We start from the raw sequence: 19,355 nt of genomic DNA, 5'->3' as shown, positions 1-19,355 counted from the left end.
TGTGCTTTGGTTTCCTCTCTATAAAGTAGCAGATTAAAAGATGACCTCTATTGCCTCCCAGCCTTCAACCCACTTCTACTGGTGCTCTGATATCTTTGTCATCAGTAGAAGAGTGTCAGCAAATTAGGATGTAAAATATTCTCCTTAAATTATTTTTTCAGATACTAGTATATTTATAATAATGGATTTAGTGGACTGTTTAATGTGTTAACCTTTAGGAAATCAGTGAACTGTTACTTTTAGATATTGCTTAAAATACTATGTGATCTTGCAAGGGAACTTATATTTTTGGTTTAGTTGGTCTTTTCATCAAGATGTAGCTTTATTACATGTTTGATCATGCTATATACTTATATATATGTTTATTTTTTAAAATCTATGACATTAAAATGTTTTTGGATATTTAAATGTAAGATATTTTGTGGAAAAAAGGAATTAAGATGCATTTTTTCCCTTCCTGAAGATTTTAATGGATCATCAAAATCTGTCAGAACATGTACTCTGCATGGTTTTATATCTGATTGAATTAGGGCTTGAAAATTCAGCTGATGAGGAATCAGATGAAGAGGTAAGTAGTTTTGTATATTTTTAGACATTAAAGTTTATGACAGGTAATATGTCATCTTGAAATGTACTTATGAAGTCATCTTCTTATATATGACCTTAACAACTACTGGAAAAGGTTGTTTTTGATTTTTAAATTCAGGGGTTTTTAGCATTTTCACTGATACATTACACTCTACTTGTAGAATTGTTGAATTTGAAATTGGTAAATTTATAATCTGTAGATCTGAGAAAAGCAGTTAATGAATTTTTGGTGTTATGGTAATAACACTGATTACTGGTAATAATCATTTCAGTCTAGAAAGTCTACTAATTTGATTAGGGATTATTTTTGAGAAGCAAATTTTTTGGGTTAAGATTTTAAGTTAATGAAGTGAATAGTGTTTTATGGGAGAACTAGAGGCCCGTACATGAAATTCTTGCAGTCAGCGGATGCGGGATCCCACAGCCCGGCCTGCACCCTCTTGCAGTCTGGGAGCCCTCAGGGGATGTCTGACTGATGGCTTAGGCCCGCGGGGAGTGGGTCTGAGCTGGCAGTTGGACATCCTTAGTGCTGCCATGGAGGTAGGCCACCACCGCTGCACTCGCCGGCTGTGAACCCGGCTTCTGGTGAGCGGCGCTCCCCCTGTGGGAGCGCATTGACCACCAGGGGGCAGCTCCTGCTCTGAGCGTCTATCCCCTGGTGGTCAGTGCGCGTCATAGTGACTGGTCTTTCCACTGTTCAGTTGATTTGCATATTAGCCTTTTATTATATAGAATGTTTAAAGTACTTAAGTATACAAGTTAAGATCTTTTAGGACTTTAGAAGTATCATTCCATAAAAGCAATTGTTTCTACAAATTGATTTTAAAATATAAGACATCCTCATTCCCCCCCTTCAAAAAGACAAAATACAACACAGCAGCAAAAACAAACAAATAAAAAGACTAGGCAGTTGAATCAACATATATTCTCCCAGAGATATTAAAGGATCATTAAGATTCCTCTAAGACTAGGTCAGACTTTTAATTGATTTTTCACACTTTCTTCTACAATTATTCCATATTACCATTATTTGGCTATACTAATGAGTGATGAAAAATGTTCTGTACCGTTAAGTATTTTCAGATTTAAAATATACTTTTCAGGAGAAATTTAGCTGACTTCCTTTGAATTTACCTATCTTAGTATTGAAAAATTTATTCTTGTATTTTGTGTTTGAATTTTTTTTTTAAATATATTTTATTGATATTTTACAGAGAGGAAGGGAGAGGGATAGAGAGCTAGAAACATCGATGAGAGAGAAACATCGATCAGCTGCCTCCTGCACACCTCCCACTGGGGATGTGCCCGCAACCAAGGTACATGCCCTTGACCGGAATCGAACCTGGGACCCTTCAGTCCACAGGCCGACGCTCTATCCACTGAGCCAAACCGGTTTCGGCTTGAATTTGGTTTTATTAGCACTTTATAATTTGTGGATGAGGTTATGGGGATTAATGAATATGACAGACAGTGGATGATTATTTGGGCTTGTTACATCTCCCTTGTACCTTAGACCTGACTTGACAAGGCTTGATATTCATTATGTTTATGTTTTAGGCATCAGTGTGTGGACCAGAACGTTGTCATGACAGTTGGTTTCCTGGCAGTAATTTAGTAGCCAACATGCGACACTTTATAAACTATGTTAGAGTGAGAGTTCCAGAGACTGCTCCTGAAGTGAAGAGAGACTCACCTGCAAGTACCAGCTCTGATAGCTTGGGTTCTTTACAAGTAAGTGTGGAAGGGAGAAAATAAAAGAAAGGAAAGGCTTTATGTTATGTTCGGGCAGATACCTTGTTTAGGTCATCCTGTGAAATCCAAAAGAAAAATATATGTGGTTGTAGGTAACTATAAATTGTCTTTTATTTTCTCTGATATATCTAAGCAGCTTCTGCCTCACCTCTCTTTTTCCTTTAATCTGCCAGAGTTCACGAAGGCCTAAAGTTCTTCAAAGAGAGGTAGATGTATGTGATATTTGCATTAACTAGCAATATGGCTTTAACCGGAAATGTGGATAAACACTGAAGTATTTGTGTGTGTATATGTATGTTTAATTAATATGGTTAAATTTAAAGAGGTGTTTCTTTAATATATACGTGTGTGTTTTTAATATAGTGATTTAGGTATGATTTTAAAGGAAATTCATATTATTGAACTTAAAAAAATAATACAGAGTGTTTAATAGTGGGTTTTTCTTGGTAGTATTAGTAGTATTTTACATCAGTTATAAGCAGCACATTTGGGTCTGTTTACATTTAGCATTGTTACTAACAACTTAAAAATAAATGTTTCCTAAATCAAAATAAATTTAATGTTTAATTGCCGGCAGCATGCCCATTTATAATATTTTTATTATGGCAATTAATTAACTTTGATAAAATAAGCTCTCAAATCTTAAACTCCATATATTGTGTATTTGGATTCATTTTGGAAATCAGCTCTCATTGCATGTAGCTTAATTAATTTTTAAAAAGCAGAAATGAAATATATTGTAATGACATGTCAAATAACTAAACTTAAACACCTAATGCCTACAATCTATATTTTTGTGAGTAGGGAACATTGAATCAGACATTTCTCATAGTAGAGTCCTGTGGTAGGAGATTTCTTTGCCTTTGACAACATGTTCTTGCTGTGAACATCATAAAGAGTTTTTATTAAAATATTGGAATCTTTATAAGAGGCAGCTTTTGCCTCTTATGCTGGTAGAGATTACTTTGAAAAACAACTTGGCCCTCGCCAAGTTGCTCAGCCTGAGGACCAAAAGGTTGCGGGTTCGATTGCGAGTCAGGGGGACATACCTTGCTTGCAGACTCGATCCCCAGCCTGGGTCGGGGGCCTGTCAAGGCATATGTGGGAGGCAACCAATCAATGTGTCTCTCTCACATCAATGTCTGTCTCTCTCTCTCTCTCTCTCTCTCTCTCTCTCTCTCTCTCTCTCTTTTGCTCTCTCTCCCCCCTTCCTTCCACTCTAAAAAAAATCAATGGAAAAATATCCTCTGGTGAGGATTAAAAAAATTAGAAAAGCAGTTTGGATGTTGAAAAATAGTGTATATTATAATTTAACTCATCAAAGCATTGGAGCATTCTTTTTATTCTTGCTTAAAAAATTAATGAAATGCATTAAACTGATGTGTATCTTAATTAAAAATGATTTCTAAGAGCTCTAATGCAGTTTGACAGCTTTAGTGTAAAGGCTATTTAGACAATACATTGAGAAAAATGGTTTTTAGAAATCTGTTCAAATAAGAAATTATAGTGATATTCAAATATGAAACAGATCAATTTGATTTTTCATCTTTATATTTCATATTAATAACTTTAAGCATATATGTTAGCAATAATTTTTAAATGTTTGAAGTTCCTTAAAAATGAAATTAATTAGCAGTTCATATTTATTAATGTAGAAAAAAATTAATTTATAATTTTCTTCACTGGAAAATATGACAGTTTTTTAGAAATTAGTATAGTATTGTATTTTTTCTTTAAATCCTCACCTGAGGATATTTTTCCATTGATTTTTATTTTTTTAAAATATATTTTGATTGATTTCAGAGAGTAAGGTAGAGGGAGAGAGATACAAACATCAATGATGAGAGAAAATCATTGATCGGCTGCCTCCTGTACGCCCACACTGGGGATGGAGCCTGCAACGTGGGCATGTGCCCTGATTGGGAATCAAACCATGACCTTCTGGTTTATAAATTGATGCTCAACCACTGAGCCATGCTGGCTGGGCTCCATTGATGTTTAGGGAGAGTGGAAGGGATGGGGGAAAACATAGACAGAAACATTGATGTGAAAGAGACACATTGATTGGTTGTCACCTGCATGTGCCTGTGGGGTGACAGTGCTGGTGTGGTCAGGGGATCAAGCCTGCAGCCAAGGTATGTGCCCTTGATCAGAAATGAACCTGGGACACTTCAGTCTGCACTGATGCTCTATCCAGTGAGCCAAACTAGCCAGGGCAAATATGGTATTCTTGATGAATGTTGGGTAGAACAGCTTTTCTTTTTTAAAACTGATGAGGAACTTAATTTATGATTCCTCTTTAATATGACTATAGATACTACTCAAGCTTTGTCTATTTTCTCTAGTAGATAGATAGACTCAGGAGGTTGCAGAAGAGGTGTTACCTTGGATTATCTCCTTTCTCCTCTTCATTGTTATTTTCAGATTGAGTGGGTCTAAGTATATCTAGGAAAGAGAGGTGAAGAGTCAGATTTCTTAAAAAGAAAATCTTTTAAAACATATCTGCATGAAACTTTGAACATTCCCTTTGGAAAATGTAGTACTAATATGTTTTTAAACTTGACACGGAATAACTTCTTTGATTTCTTTCTTTTTGTTTTTTAATGGTAGAATTCTGGTACAGCCCAAGTTTTCAGCTTAGTCGCAGAGCGTAGAAAGAAGTTTCAGGAGATCATCAATCGTAGCAGCAATGAAGCAAATCAGGTGGTTCGTCCTAAAACTTCAAGTAAATGGTCTGCTCCTGGTTCAGCTCCACAGTTAACTACAGCCATTTTGGAAATTAAAGAAAGCATATTGTCTTTGCTAATTAAACTTCACCACAAACTCTCAGGAAAACAAAACTCCTACTATCCTCCTTGGCTTGATGACATAGAAATTTTGATCCAACCAGAAATTCCTAAATATAGTCATGGAGATGGTATAACTGCAGTAGAAAGAATTTTACTAAAAGCTGCATTGCAAAGCAGAATGAACAAACGTATCATTGAAGAGATATGTAGAAAAGTGACCCCTCCTGTACCACCCAGAAAAGTTACTGCAGCAGAGAAGAAAACATTGGACAAAGAAGAAAGGTAATTTATTATTTACTGTTTTTAACATGAATGGTACAGTTCAAGATTTGATATAGCTTCCCTTATTGGCTATCTGAGGACCTGGGTGTTTAGTATATATAATCATAGCTTAATGCTTTGTAAGATAAATGGAACCAAACGTAGTTGGTGCTTGTGTGTGTAATATGCTTGAATTAGTTGGTGTTGAGAAAACAAGGTATCTGACCCCAGCATTAAATTACTGCCTTAAACTTGTAGGCCCCTGTGGAAAATTGCTACTACTATAATTACCATGGGCATCTAATAATTCTCCTGCTGTTTTCAAAAACTTTTATCAATTTAACTTTAAATGAGAACAGAAAATTTAAAAAATATATTTTAAATATATCTCAAAATAAAAATCGGACTATTTTCCTTTTGGTCCTTTCCACTCTTTTCTATGTGTGATCACTGATTATTAAACAAGGAATGTTTTAAAACATAATTATGGCTCTAGCTTTTGGAACTTTAGATTGCTTTTAATTTGTTGTTAAATCCTGATATTTATAAAATTTAAAAAATCTTTCTTGGATGATTTTCCTTTTTACCAAAATAAGGGAGGATAGGAGGAGGCTCAGGCTTAACAGTAAAATTGATGTGCTCAGTTTTGTCCATTACTGAGTTTAAGGGGGACATTCAGGTGAAGATGTCCAGTCAAGTAAATTTGACATGTAGGGGAGAATTCTGAGTTATAGCTACAGATTTGGGCACATAAATAATAATTAAAGCCTTGTATATGGAAGAGTGTGTATAGTAAGAGAACACTTAATATAGGACTCAAGGAGAAAACATTGAAGGGAGTGTCTGAGGAAGGAGTATCCACAAAACTGAAAAGGGATAGCTAGAGTAGAATAGGAGGAGAACTTCAGAGAGTGGCATTAGAGAAGGCATGAGGAGGTTCAGGAAGGAAGAAACTTCTCAACATAGTTCAAGTGCTGCAAAAGTTCAGAGAACATTGGTTCTTCCATTTGACCTTATAGTTAGGAAGTCATCTTGGGTAACTGTATCAGGAGCAATTTTAGTCACATATGTAGTTGTACTTTATTGCTGATGTGATTTCATTACAAATAATTTGTTACAAGTATACATAAAAGGCTTTGGTATATTATGAATTTAGGAAAGTCCAGATTTCTCATAGTACTTTATAATAGGAACTAGAGACCCAATGCACGAAATTCGTGCAAGAGTAGGCCTTCCTTCCCCCAGCTGCTGGCACTGGCTTCCCTCTGGCACCTGGGACCTGAGCTTCCCTCCGGCTGCCGGCAGGCACCCAGGACCCAGGCTTCCCTCGCAGCCCCGACTTCGTCCAGAAGGACGTGTGGTCTAATTAGAATATTATGCTTTTATTATTATAGATTGTTATAAATAACAATTTAGATGACAGTTCATTAATTTTGAATTAGTAACTTCCTAGAATTTAATAGATCTAATAAAATCATAAGGTCAAAAGAGTTAAATTTTTATTTTGGTTAGTCTCTTCTAAATTGGTGATTTTTTTTTTTTGTTATAGCATAATATGTTCTTTTTTTGTTGTTGTTGTTGTTTTTTAAGGAAGATAAACATCCAGTGAGTCAAAGTTTGTTTTATTTGGTTAAAAACATTGTGTGATTATTACTCAATAGACACGATACTGGAGTACATAGTTCAGATGCTATCTTTACAAAAGCTCTAATGCTGTTGTAATAAATGATATTCTAAAAAAATTCTAAGACTTTCTTTGTAATGGGCTTTATTTCCTTTGAGCGGTGATGGTATTGATAAAGACTTGAAACTATTTCTATAGCAGACAGCTAAGAATTAAGATGAATCTATTTGAATCTCACTATGCTTCTCACATTATCTTTTCTCAGTTTATTTTGGCTTTGGGTTTAAGTTTCATAATAAAGGCGGAATAGTTCACAAGCATTTAATGATGATCCATTCCCAAGTACCTGATCTATAGACAAATTTGGCATCACTTTCATAATAGATTAACTCCATAGAAAAAAAGATACAAATAGGAAACCTTAGATGGTTGTAACATTATGCAATCTCAGTGTCTCCACCTCTGGGGTAATAATGGGAAATTCTTGAGTTGTACTGAATCTGCCAGAACTTGTTTATGCCTTTATTCATATCTGTGCCCAATTTTAGAAAAGAATAACCTACATTAAGAAAAATTAACAATGAGAGGGAAAATAACAATGACACTCCCTCCCCCCCCCCGCCCCCCGCCGGAAATTATAGAAAGCTAGTATAGATATGCCTTTTTTTTTTTTAGCAGCTTAAAGCGATACCCATTTATTTACTCACTGTTTCTGTATGACCAAGTCTAGAGATAGTGTGACTGGGTTCTCAGCTCAGTTTCAAGGTGACAGGGTGACAGCCATAATTATGTAGAGCTTAGTTTTCCAGGCGCATGTGATTGTGACAATAGAAATGCGTTTTAATTCTAGTGCCAAGCAGTTACATTTGAGGCTTTCTTATGTTTGATATATGGATTTGTTTTTTGAAATATTCTCTTATGGAATATATTCTAAATGTACATGTACATGTGTAAAGGTGAGCTGTAAAGTGCAATAACTGTTTTAATTAAAAAAGCATACTAAAACTTAAAAATTTACAAAATAGTGCTATACAAGACCAAGCATGTATCCTGTCAAGGCTATTGTTGCTTATAGCACTTTTGGAGGTCTTATAGAATGCTTTGAGCAACTATAGCATATTTTTGTTTGTTTCCACTTGTTCTATGGTGGCAAATTTTTGTCTTTTGAGGATGGATTTAATTTTTCAAACCTTTTTATTTTAAAGAAATCTCAAACTTACAGAAATACAAGAACTTCCTGGACTATTTCAGAGTAAATTGCTTTACCCTGAAATACTTTAGTGTGTATTTTCTAGACATAAGGGCACTTTCTTATATAATCACAATACAGCTTTTCAAATAAGAAAATTAACATTTTGTTTGAGTTAAAAATCATTAGATCCCAAGTTCATGTTGCTGTTAACTGTACAAAGGCCTTTTCATACATTATATACTCCTGAAAGATAGCAAATAAGCCTTAGCATGTCTGGTACTTATCACTTTATTTCTGTTTAACCTAGGCGACAAAAGGCTAGAGAGAGGCAGCAAAAATTACTTGCAGAGTTTGCTTCACGACAAAAAAGCTTTATGGAAACCGCAATGGATGTTGGTAAGGCAAAAATTATTAATTTAGAACTTTCATAATTACAGTTATTATTTTGGGGCTATTTAGTCTAATCTTCCATAAGTTTTAAACATTACAGAGAGATTATTTCTGTTCTTTACTTAAACAATGGAGTGGTGGAAGATCAGACCTTTATTATAGGAAGTACATTCTGTTGTTGAGTAGCTGCAGTTAGAAAGTTCTCCCTGATGGTAGCAATAGTTTCTTCCCACTGTTCTCTTCTGTTAAATTTTCTTTTAGATTGTGAGGTTCACCATAATGCATTTACTTATTCTGTTGTTGTTTTTTTGTGTGTGTGTGAGTGAAATTATCCCAAGATCCTTAAAACAGTTTCAGATACATCTAGTGCAGATGTGGGCAAACTATGGCCCGCGGGCCGGATACGGCCCTTTCTGCTGTTCTATCCGGCCCACGGAGCCGAAAGAGCGGAGGGTTCTCTTGCTCTCCCCTCCGCTCCTTTACTTTGAATTTATATTAGTTCACACAAACACTCCATCCATGCTTTTGTTCCGGCCCTCCGGTCCAGTTTAAGAACCCATTGTGGCCTTCGAGTCAAAAAGTTTGCCCACCCCTGTAAGATCTTCCTCCTTCTGCCACCTTTCAGCATTACTTGAAATTAGGTGCACTTCTCACTTTATTTGCATTTGTACAATGAGAGTCAATGCCATTTTCCTGTATGATGGTAGGTTGGTTTGCGTAATCTTTTACAAACATTGGAGAAATATATTAAATCTCAATTAATCTCAGTCTTTCATTAACCTGGATATTTCCTTCCCTGACTACTTCTTGCATTCCAGTGATGTTTTTAGACAAAAATGCTGAAAGAAGATAAGTCAGGCATTTAGTTGAAATGCATATACATATGTGCAGTCACATATGCATATACAACTCTCAGGCACTTTTGTGCACAAAAGCACACATAATCATGAAACGGTGTGGAGAGGGGTTCAGTCCAGATGTACCATAGTATCTTCTAAACCATCAACAGTGGAGTTTATGTTCAGGATATAACTTTGATGTAAGGAATATTTAAATTCTGTATTTTGGATTAACTTAATATCTGTTGACTTCCTTATATGATAGATAAGAATTTAGTTTATTGACACTACATTCCCTTTCTCCATCTCTTCTTTTACTTCTTTCCAAATATTGATAATTATTTTTTTGTTTTTTACATATTAAATATAATATAATACCTATTAATTATTGTATCTATAACCAGTTTCTTCATACTCCTTTATATAAAATGAACTAATAAGCACCCCATCTTTATTTTTCTCATCTCTGTCTTCCACCTTTTAACAGTTACTTGTTTACTTTTTAAAAAAATATTTAAATTGATTATTAGAGAGAGAGCGAGAGGGAGAAAGATAAACATTCATGTGAGAGAAACATGGATCGGCTGCCTCCTGCACGCCCCCGACTGGGGATCTAGTCTGCATCCCTGCCATGTGCCCTTACTGGAAATTGAACCTGCGACCTTCTGGTGCATGGGATGATGCCCAACCAACTGAGCCACACCGGCCAGTTACTTGTTTACCTTTAAATTGTCAAGGTTGCTAAAATTTTGTTTTACATTTGCAATCAAGTCTTTCATCTAAAGCTTGACTCTAAAAGCTAAAAACAATTAATATGGCTTTTTGAATGTTGTTGAGTACAGGGCCAACTAAGTAGTGTGCTAGAATACATTTACTTTTTTTGAGTCCATTGGTCTGACACCTGGACCACTTTAAGGAATCTGTGTTTAGTATATAGCCTCTTTTCTTATAACTCTCTCAACTGCTAAAACCATACCACCCTTTACTCATTTCTATTTGGGTTATTACTTTGTTATATTGTCTTTTGTTTTTCCTGAGGTTTTCAACCACCCTTTTTTCTTAACTAATGTATCTTTATGACATCTCTATTATTCTACTACTCAGTGATATTGTCCTTTTTCTGTTATTCTGTTCCAGTCTGGTCCATTTGCTTTGTAGGCATGCTGTACAGCCATTGCCTTGGAATTTTCCTCTTGTAGGGTTGATCTAGAGTTTCCTGCATCTTATAGTACTTATCTCTTTTTTTTGTCTTGTTTTATTGGAGTGTAGCCTCAAGTATATTCCTAATAATGCTTGTGTGGAGACTAATCTTTCTAATTCTTTATATTTCTGGATGGGACCTGAATTTGCTCTCATGCTTGATTATTCATTTGGATGAATGTAGAGTTCTAGGTTGATACACATTTTCTGTTAAGGCAATGTTCCCTTGTCTTTTTATTATTAACTAGAGGCCTGGTGCATGAAATTCGTGCACGGGGGGGGGGGGGTGTCCCTCAGCCCAGCCTGCACCCTCTCCAATCTCGGACCCCAGATAGATAAACAATACAGGACTGCTGGCTCCCAACTGCTCGCCTGCCTGCCTTCCTGATTGCCCTTAACTGCTTCTGTCTGCCACCCTGATCACCCCCTAACCACTCCCCTGCCAGCCTGATTGCCCCTAACTGCCCTCCCCTGCAGGCCTGGTCACCCCTAACTGCCCTCTCCTGCAGGTCTGGTCACCCCTAACTGCCCTCCCCTGCAGGCCTGGTTGTCCCCAACTGCCCTCCCCTGCTGGCCTGGGTCCCCCCCAACTGCCCTTCCCTGCAGGCCTGGTTGCCCCCAACTTCCCTCCTCTGCCGGCCTGGTCACCCCTAACTGCCCTCCCCAGCAGGCTTGATCACCCCCAACTGCCCTCCCTTGCAGGCCTGGTCCCTCCCAACTGCTCTCTCCTGCTGACCTGATCACCCACAACTGCCCTCCCTTGCAGACCTGGTCCCTCCCTACTGCCCTCCCCTGCTGGCCATCTTGTGGTGGCCATCTTGTGTCCACATGGGGGGAGCCATCTTTGACCACATGGGGGCAGCCATCTTGTGTGTTGGAGTGATGGTCAATTTGCATATTACTCTTTTATTAGATAGGATTTGATGAGAAGTCTGGTGGTAGTTTTGTTTTTATTTTTTTGTAGCTGAACATCTCCCCCCCCCCCCCTTTTTTGTGACACTTTTACAGTTGTCTCAGTCTTAGAGATATGAGATTTTATGATTTGTATCTAGGTAGATGTTTTTTCATTCTCTTTAGTACTTAATGGCCTTTCAATCTGAAGATTTATATCTCTGAAGCCCTGAGAAAAACTTTTCCTATGATTTTCTTGATAAGTAGTTTAACAGTCATCCTCCAAAGTGACCCTCAATGATCCATGCCTCCTGATATTTATACCCTGTGCACTCTTCTCCCAAATTGCACCAGAATTGGTGTACTTAACCATTGGAATATGCTAGAAGTGATGATATGTCATTTCTGAGGTTAGGTTTTAAAAGACACTGTGGCTTCTGTCTTGATTGCATTCTCTCTTTTTGGATTACTCATTCTGGGGAAAGCCAGCTGCCATATTGTGAACAACTCTATGGAGAGGACTGTGTGGTGAGTGACTGAGGCCTCTGGCCAATAGTTATGTGAGTGAGCTTAGATGTAGAACTTCCAGCCCCAGTTAAGCCTTGAGATGGGTATAGCCTAGCTGTTTTTTTTTGGATAACATTCTTATGACAGAACTCAAGGCAGAACCATCTAGCTAAGCTGCTCCTAGATTCCTGGTCCTCAGAAACTGTGTGAGATAATAAATATTGGTTTAAGACACTGAATATTGGGGTAATTTGTTAAACAGCAATAGGTAACTATTACAATATTTTTTTTCCTTATATTTTCTTTCTGCTCTTTTTGTGGGAGTCTTACTACCCTGTTTCCCCGAAAATAAGACAGTGTCTTATATTAATTTTTGCCCCCCAAAACACGCTAGGTCTTATTTTCAGAGGATGTCTTATTTTTCCATGAAGAAGAATACGGTACACATTTATTGTTAAATGAAAATAAAGGAAATTTATTACCTTTATACGGTACGGTAGTACGGTAGTTGTCAACACAAACCAGACAAACTGTGAATCCTACAGTATCAAGAATTTACTCATTTATTCAATGACAATCATGTCATCATCTTCTGGAACATCATCATAACAATCCAATTCCTGAATTTCCTGGTGAATTTCTTGTGACTCCATTTCTTTCAGAATCAGTGGACCAAATCTCTCATGTTTAGCAATAGCACTGTCTTTAAATGAGTACTTCTTGTCAAGGTAGCCTGCTCGCAGTGCATTTGCAATGCAACTGTCAGTGATTTTCTCCCATGAATTCTTCACCCAAGTCACAACTTCTTGCAGTTTAGGTTTCACAAAGTTTCCACGCTGATTTCTCTCCATTCTATTTTCAATGTAGTCATTAATTTCCATGCGCAAATTGTCTTTGAATGGCTTGTTTATTGCAATATCAAGAGTCTGGAGATAGGCTGTCATTCCTGTGGGAATCATTATCTGATCTATTTTTCTTTCGTGAAGAAATGTCTTCATGTCTTTAGCGCGGTGAGTGCTGGCTGCATCCCAGACTAGCAGACCTCTTTGGCTCCCTCGCATAACAAGCGGCAGCATTAAATCGACCCACTTCCTTATAACTGCTTGTGTGGCCCAGGCTTTTTCAGTTTCAAGAATAAAAACGCCCAAAACACGTTCAATCTTTTCCTTCTTGCCCTTAGAAATGATTAAAGGTGGGATTTTAGTGTCATCCAGATGAATTGCCAAAATACAGGAAACACGTGCACTTTCGTAAGCAGTGGAGGGAATGTACGCCAAGGAGGCACCCCGCTGTTCAATTGTTGTTTGAGATGATTGGCCCATAAACACTGCAGTTTCATCCATAGCAATCATGTTGGAAAGATTGTATTTAGAGAAGTCAGCATCATCCATAAAGGACTTGAATGCAAGTGCTCGCTTAATAACTTGAGTATCTTCCAACCTAAACAATGTTGTAGATCTTCTTAAAGACAGTTCACTTCGCTGAAGGAAATTATCCAGCCAGTGTTGTGATGCTTTGAAGTCTTTGGGGGCTATGTCAAACTGTGGTGCCATTGCAAGGGCAAATTCTTGAATCTGAGCCCTATTCACAACCAAAGCCTTTGCTCTCCTGTCAACAACCCATTCACAGATCATGTCTTCCAGCTCGGAAAATAATGGTTGCCGACCTGATCCACACTTGCGCTTTTTAGCATTTCCCTTGTCCACTTGTTCAATGAGGTTACCATACTCTGCTTGCCATTTTTGGACCAATCGGATACTCAACATCTTCTCTTTGCAGAAAGCAGTAAGATTTTGGCCCCAAGAGTCTTCCACGATTCCTTTCTTGTACTCCACAGAGTAGCTTTTTCTTTTTGCGCTCATTTTTAGGGGTAAAAAAAAAAGGAATTGGGCCTGAGTCAGGTGCCTATCCTGGGTGAATCCACGATAGCAAGGAGGGCAGGGTCAAATAGCAAAGACATGAGAAGTGGGGACCGTCTCAATCCTTGCCACCCAGAGTGAGGTCCTCCAGATCATGTGGAGATTGATGGAAATTAAGAACCTTGGGCCCCTGGACCTACTGAACCGGAATCTGCATTTTGCTCCCCTAGTGATTTATGTACACACTCAAATTTGAGGAGCATGGGACACATTAACCAGAGATAATTGTTCTCTATTTCTTCAGAGGCTGGAAGAATTAGACCTGGTTTTAGGTTGTAGCAGAAAGCATTTCAAGGAAATATTTGCAAGATCATCCTACATGTTTAAAACATAAAATATAATGTTTTTAAAAAGTTTTGGAATTTTCTTTTTAGCAAATGTTGCAGAGAAATATTATTTGTTATTTTTCTCTGGAATAGCTTGTCACATATGCAAAGGAATAGACATTTCAACTTCCTTTACTGTCCCATCATTTTTATAACAAGTTCATCTACTCTTATTTCATAGCTCAAACATTGATTACTGGCTCCTAGAAATTCTCATTTTCTAAACCAGTGACCTGTTTCCTCCTTGTTCCCCACTCTCATTATGTTTTCCCCAGATGGTCTTTATTAAACTGTTGGACATTGAACATGGTAACTTCTAAGTCAGGGTCCTGTGGTGATATCAATACACTTTCTGGGATTGTTATTATTATTACATGACCTGCAATTTCATTGACTGTATTATTCTAGTAGCACAATAATTTTAAGGAATATGGCTTCTCTATCTATGTTAAAGCATTTTCCTTTCATTTTCTGAACACATGGCTGTACTGTTTCCAAAGCCGCAACTATCCATTTGAATTGTAATGAAACTAGAGTAGCCAAAGGCTACCTCCATGTGGTCCAAAGATGTACTGGAGGCAGCTGAATTGTTTCTCCTTCAGGAAGTAGGTCCCTGAGAGAACTAGGAACCGGTCCTACTGCAGATTACCCAGGAACCAATGCAGATTAGTTTCACTGGCAACTTTTTCCATCTAGATCAGATTCAGAAACTATCTGGGGGATGATTTTCTAAAGCCTGAGATGGTCCCAGGTGAAGACGGCCTGGTTGGCAGATGCATTAGGCTGCTAGGGATTAGATTGTTCTGGGATAACCAGTCTCAGCCAATCTGGTATGCCTTGTTATTATTTGTATGGGTTTATGGTAGCCTTGATTGCCTGGTATCAATCAAAGATAAATAATGTCACTGACTTTTCCAGATAACTGAAGCCTAACTCATTTAGTTTGAAAACTTAATTTTCACTTTATTTTCATGCCTATATTTCTGAAGGAGAATATTTGGAGTAGGACATTTTGAAGATAACTTGGGTAATGTAATGGGACTTAAGAGTAAGTACAGGTGGCAAGAGGCTACATGAATGCTGTCCTGTAGGCACCAGGATTATATATTCCAAATCTTTATCCAAAAGTATGACTTTTTATTGATATACACAAATATTTTCACAGAAGAAAAGTGCCAGATTAAAAAATTTTTTTTCATAATCAATTTCAAGTAAATTTATGTGGTAATCAGTTATAGGGAAAAGGGGTGGAAAACCTCTTTTCTCTGAGGGTTTCTTAAGTTTTCCCTCTGTGGCCACATCTATATAATGGTAGAATAAGTTTATCTGCAAACCCAGAATCATTATTCTGTATATCAATGTTTGGGGTCTCCTCTGGAGACCAATACAATATTCTTGAAAATTAGTTAATCTCAGAGGTGTGTGGTGTCCCATGTGGCCTTAGTATGACACATCGGCCCCTGAAGGCACTGCTGAAATGTTGTCCTTATGCTGCAGACCTGTATATTCTCCTTTTCCTCATTTATTACTTTTTTTCTGTCTTCCAAGTACCCATTTTTTGTTGCCATTTTGAATTTCTGACATTATCCTTCTGTGGTTCCCCCTTCTCCCCCATTTATGTTTTGGCTTTTGTATTACTGAGATTGTTTCTTTTTCATATGTGAAAATCTTTGTACTGCTTATAAATAATATGTGCTTATTTGTAAAAAATTGGAAGACATTACAACATTTAGAGAAGTAAATTTTAATTACCTATTAAATATATATAATTTCTTGAATCAAAAAAAAAAAAAGGAATTGGGATATCAAGGTGGGGGGAGGGGGATCACTCAAAATGACACAAGGGGGATCAGAGGGGGGAATCAAAATGGCACAGGAGAATCAGAGGGGGGATTACCATTTTAGTAACCCCTTTTGATCCTCCTGTGTCATTTTGATTGCCCCCTCTGATCCTCCTGTGTCATTTTAAGTGATCCCCCTCCCCCCACCCTGTGCCACTGAACACCTTCACCAGACATCCCCTCTACCCCTTTATCAGACATTTACCCCCTGGGGCCTGCCTGGGGACTGTCACTGGTCTTGCTGTGGCCTGGATCTGGGCTGGAGCAGGGTCTGCCACTGACTGAGAACCTTCAGTCATCATGAAGGCGGCCGCGAGCATCAGGTAGTGTCACCAGAGACAGACCAGCATTCACCACCTTCGCCGCGTCCCGTCCGCTCTAATCCTCCTGTTCTTCTACACGCATCTGTGAAAGTCTCCTCCTCTCTCCCGCCCCGCGCTCACCGCTCACTCTGACCTCCGCTCCGCCTCCACACAGCAGTGACGTCATGACTCCGCGTAACATCACTAGTTGCTAGACGCCAGTCGGGGCGGCCCTAGCGACCAGTTTACGGTAAATTAATTTTCATTCTGAGACAGAGCCTGGGGGCCTTATTTTCGGGGGATGCCTTATATTTCACCCAGAAGGAAACATGTAAGTAGGTCTTACTTTCGGAGGATGTTTTATTTTCGGGGAAACACGGTAGTTGGATATTGCATCTTTTAATATTTTATCTTTTATCTCATGTGTTCTTTTGCTTTACATGCTTAGAGATTTCTTCTTTTTAGCATCTTGTTCTTATTTTGTCTATAGATACTTTTTCTCATATTTTTCTAAATATGTTAGATGTCTCTCTTCTCTCTGAATTATCCTTCTGAATTACTTAAAATATTTGTTAGTCTTTCATGTTGATAGTTTTCCTCACTTGCCTGATATTACTTGATTGTCCTGGAAAGATGGTCTAGGTAGCTAATTTGTTTTTTTTTGTTTGTTTGTTTGCTTTGTTTTTTTCTTTTTTTAATTAATCCTCACCCAAGGATATTTTCCCATTGATTTTTAGAGAGTGGAAAGGGGAGGGAGAGACACATAGAGAGAAACATCAATGTGAGAAAGACACGTTGATTGGTTGCCTCAGCATGCGCTCCCCGACCAAGGCCAGGGATTGAGCCTGCAACCGAGGTACGTGCTCTTGTTTGGAATTGAACCTAGAACCCTTCATTCCACAGGATGACACTCTATTCACTGAGCCAAACAGGCTAGGGCTGATCCTCGTTATTCTGTCTAGTCTGTGTATGTGGGTGAGACGTGTTGACTGTCAGACTTAGATTTGAGTTGGAGGATAGCACACTGGTTGGTTTGGGCCCACATGCACTTAGTGGCCAGATTATTATGATCTCTGAACGCATAATAATCTGGCCACTCAGTGTATATCCTATATAATAAAAGGCTAATATGCAAATTGTCCCCTTGACCAGGAATTAGACCAGCAGGCAGGCCGGCCAACCGCCCATGTGCCCTCCCCCTGACCAGGCTGGACGGACCCCACCCATGCATGAATTTATTCACTGGGTGTCTAATATATATACACACACTGAGTGGCCAGATTATTATGCGTTCAGAGATCATAATAATCTGGCCACTCAGTGTATGTTAACACTTACCTAGAAATTCCATTGCTCTCCAAGCAACTTGTTCAGTTTCTTTAGAGAAAGATAGTCTCTCCCTCCTTCCCTCCTTCCCTTTTTTTTCTTCTGAGATAAATGCCAAGACACCTGAATGCTCTGTTCAGTCAAGGTTGAGGAGGGACTTCAGTGCTGAGTAGTGAGTTCTGTATATAGTCTTTCAATTAATTATATTAATTATAATATTTTCATAATCACTTCATACTTATGATCCCTATTGTCAGATCACTGGCTGATTCTAAGCCTGGATGGATTTTTTAAGGGATAGATTATTTCTGTAACTTTCTCATAATGCACAAGTGGTTGCAGCTTTTTTAGCTTTCTTTCATCTGCCAGCATGTCTGCATCTCCTCCAATTGTTCAGAAATTTTATTGACATCTCTTATTTGTTGGTTGGTTTAATTCTCTTTCATAACTCTATCCTTTTTGTATATTCTTGTAGGAATATTTCTTCTTTACTTTTATTTCTGTGTTCTTTTAGAAGGAATGAGCAACAAAAGACTATGTTTAGTTTGCAATCTTGAATTAGATACTTGCTAATTATTGTAATTAGTATGAAGTTAAAATTTCTGATATAAAAGCATTAAATTGTTATAGAATCTTAGAAAACACATAAAATTAAAATTAAGAAAATAATACATTATTTTTGCTACCAGATTTCCTAACTTAGCTTGTATCCTTACTAGTACAGGTTTTTGTTTTTTTTTTTAAACCAAAATGAGATAATTTGCATTTGCAGTTTTTTCCTAAGATAAATTTCAAACATACAGAAATAGTATTATAAATTCCAATGTAAGCTTCATTTAATTAACATTTTTCTTTCTTCTTGCACCTCCTTGTTTTCTGTCTCTTTATTAATGAAGTAAATTCTAGACATCATATCACTTTACTCCTAAATATTACAGCATGCATGCCCTAGGATTAAGCATATTCTCCTACTCAACCACAACATATTATATGTAAGGAAATTACTTTTTCCTACAAAGACAATGACTTCAAAATACAAACCTCGCTATTATGTTAAATAATGAAATTATTTGAATTAAGCTTAAAAATTTATTTACATATCATTTTTTCAAACATATTTTTATTGATTTCAGAGAGGAAGGGAGAGGGAGAGAGAGATAGAAACATCAATGATGAGAGAGAATCACTGACTGGCTGCCTCCTGCATGCCCCACACTGGAAATTGAGCCTACAACCTGCTCATGTACCCTGACCAGGAATCGAACTGTGACCTCTTGGTTCATAGTTCGATGCTCAACCACTGAGCCACGCCGGCCAGGCTCATTTTGTCTTTCAGTATATTCCTCTAAGGTTGTAGAGTCAAAGTTCTGTGTTCTGAAGTCACTTAAGAGCAGTCCTATAACCAGCTTGATGTGCAGTTTGGTTTATTTGTCTGCAGGTTTAGGAACTAAGGAATGTTAATAATATTTTTAGAAATTATTTTTATCTATTGCTTCCCAGTCTCAAGTGAGATAAAGCAAAAACAGTTTTCTGAGGAATTGATTAAACAAAGCACCAGAGGCAGTTTAGGTAGTGTTGAATAGGACAATGGCCACCTCATTTTCTGAG

The 19,355-nt window shown here is 37.6% G+C and overlaps 1 protein-coding gene across 1 annotated transcript in view; it reads left to right on the top strand.

Moving 5' to 3' along the window:
- Positions 1–19,355, top strand: part of UBR3 (ubiquitin protein ligase E3 component n-recognin 3) — a 185,655-nt gene that overhangs the window by 94,692 nt on the left and 71,608 nt on the right. The window contains 4 exon segments of the mRNA XM_080667973.1: positions 464–568; positions 2,146–2,319; positions 4,951–5,411; positions 8,514–8,602. Of these exon segments, the coding sequence (XP_080524099.1) occupies positions 464–568; positions 2,146–2,319; positions 4,951–5,411; positions 8,514–8,602 (829 nt within the window).

Source organism: Plecotus auritus, assembly GCF_963455305.1.
Source record: "Plecotus auritus genome assembly, chromosome: 5".
Lineage (NCBI taxonomy): Eukaryota > Metazoa > Chordata > Mammalia > Chiroptera > Vespertilionidae > Plecotus > Plecotus auritus.
Note: the sequence above shows the minus strand (reverse complement) of the source record. Positions and strands in the feature narration are given on the sequence as shown.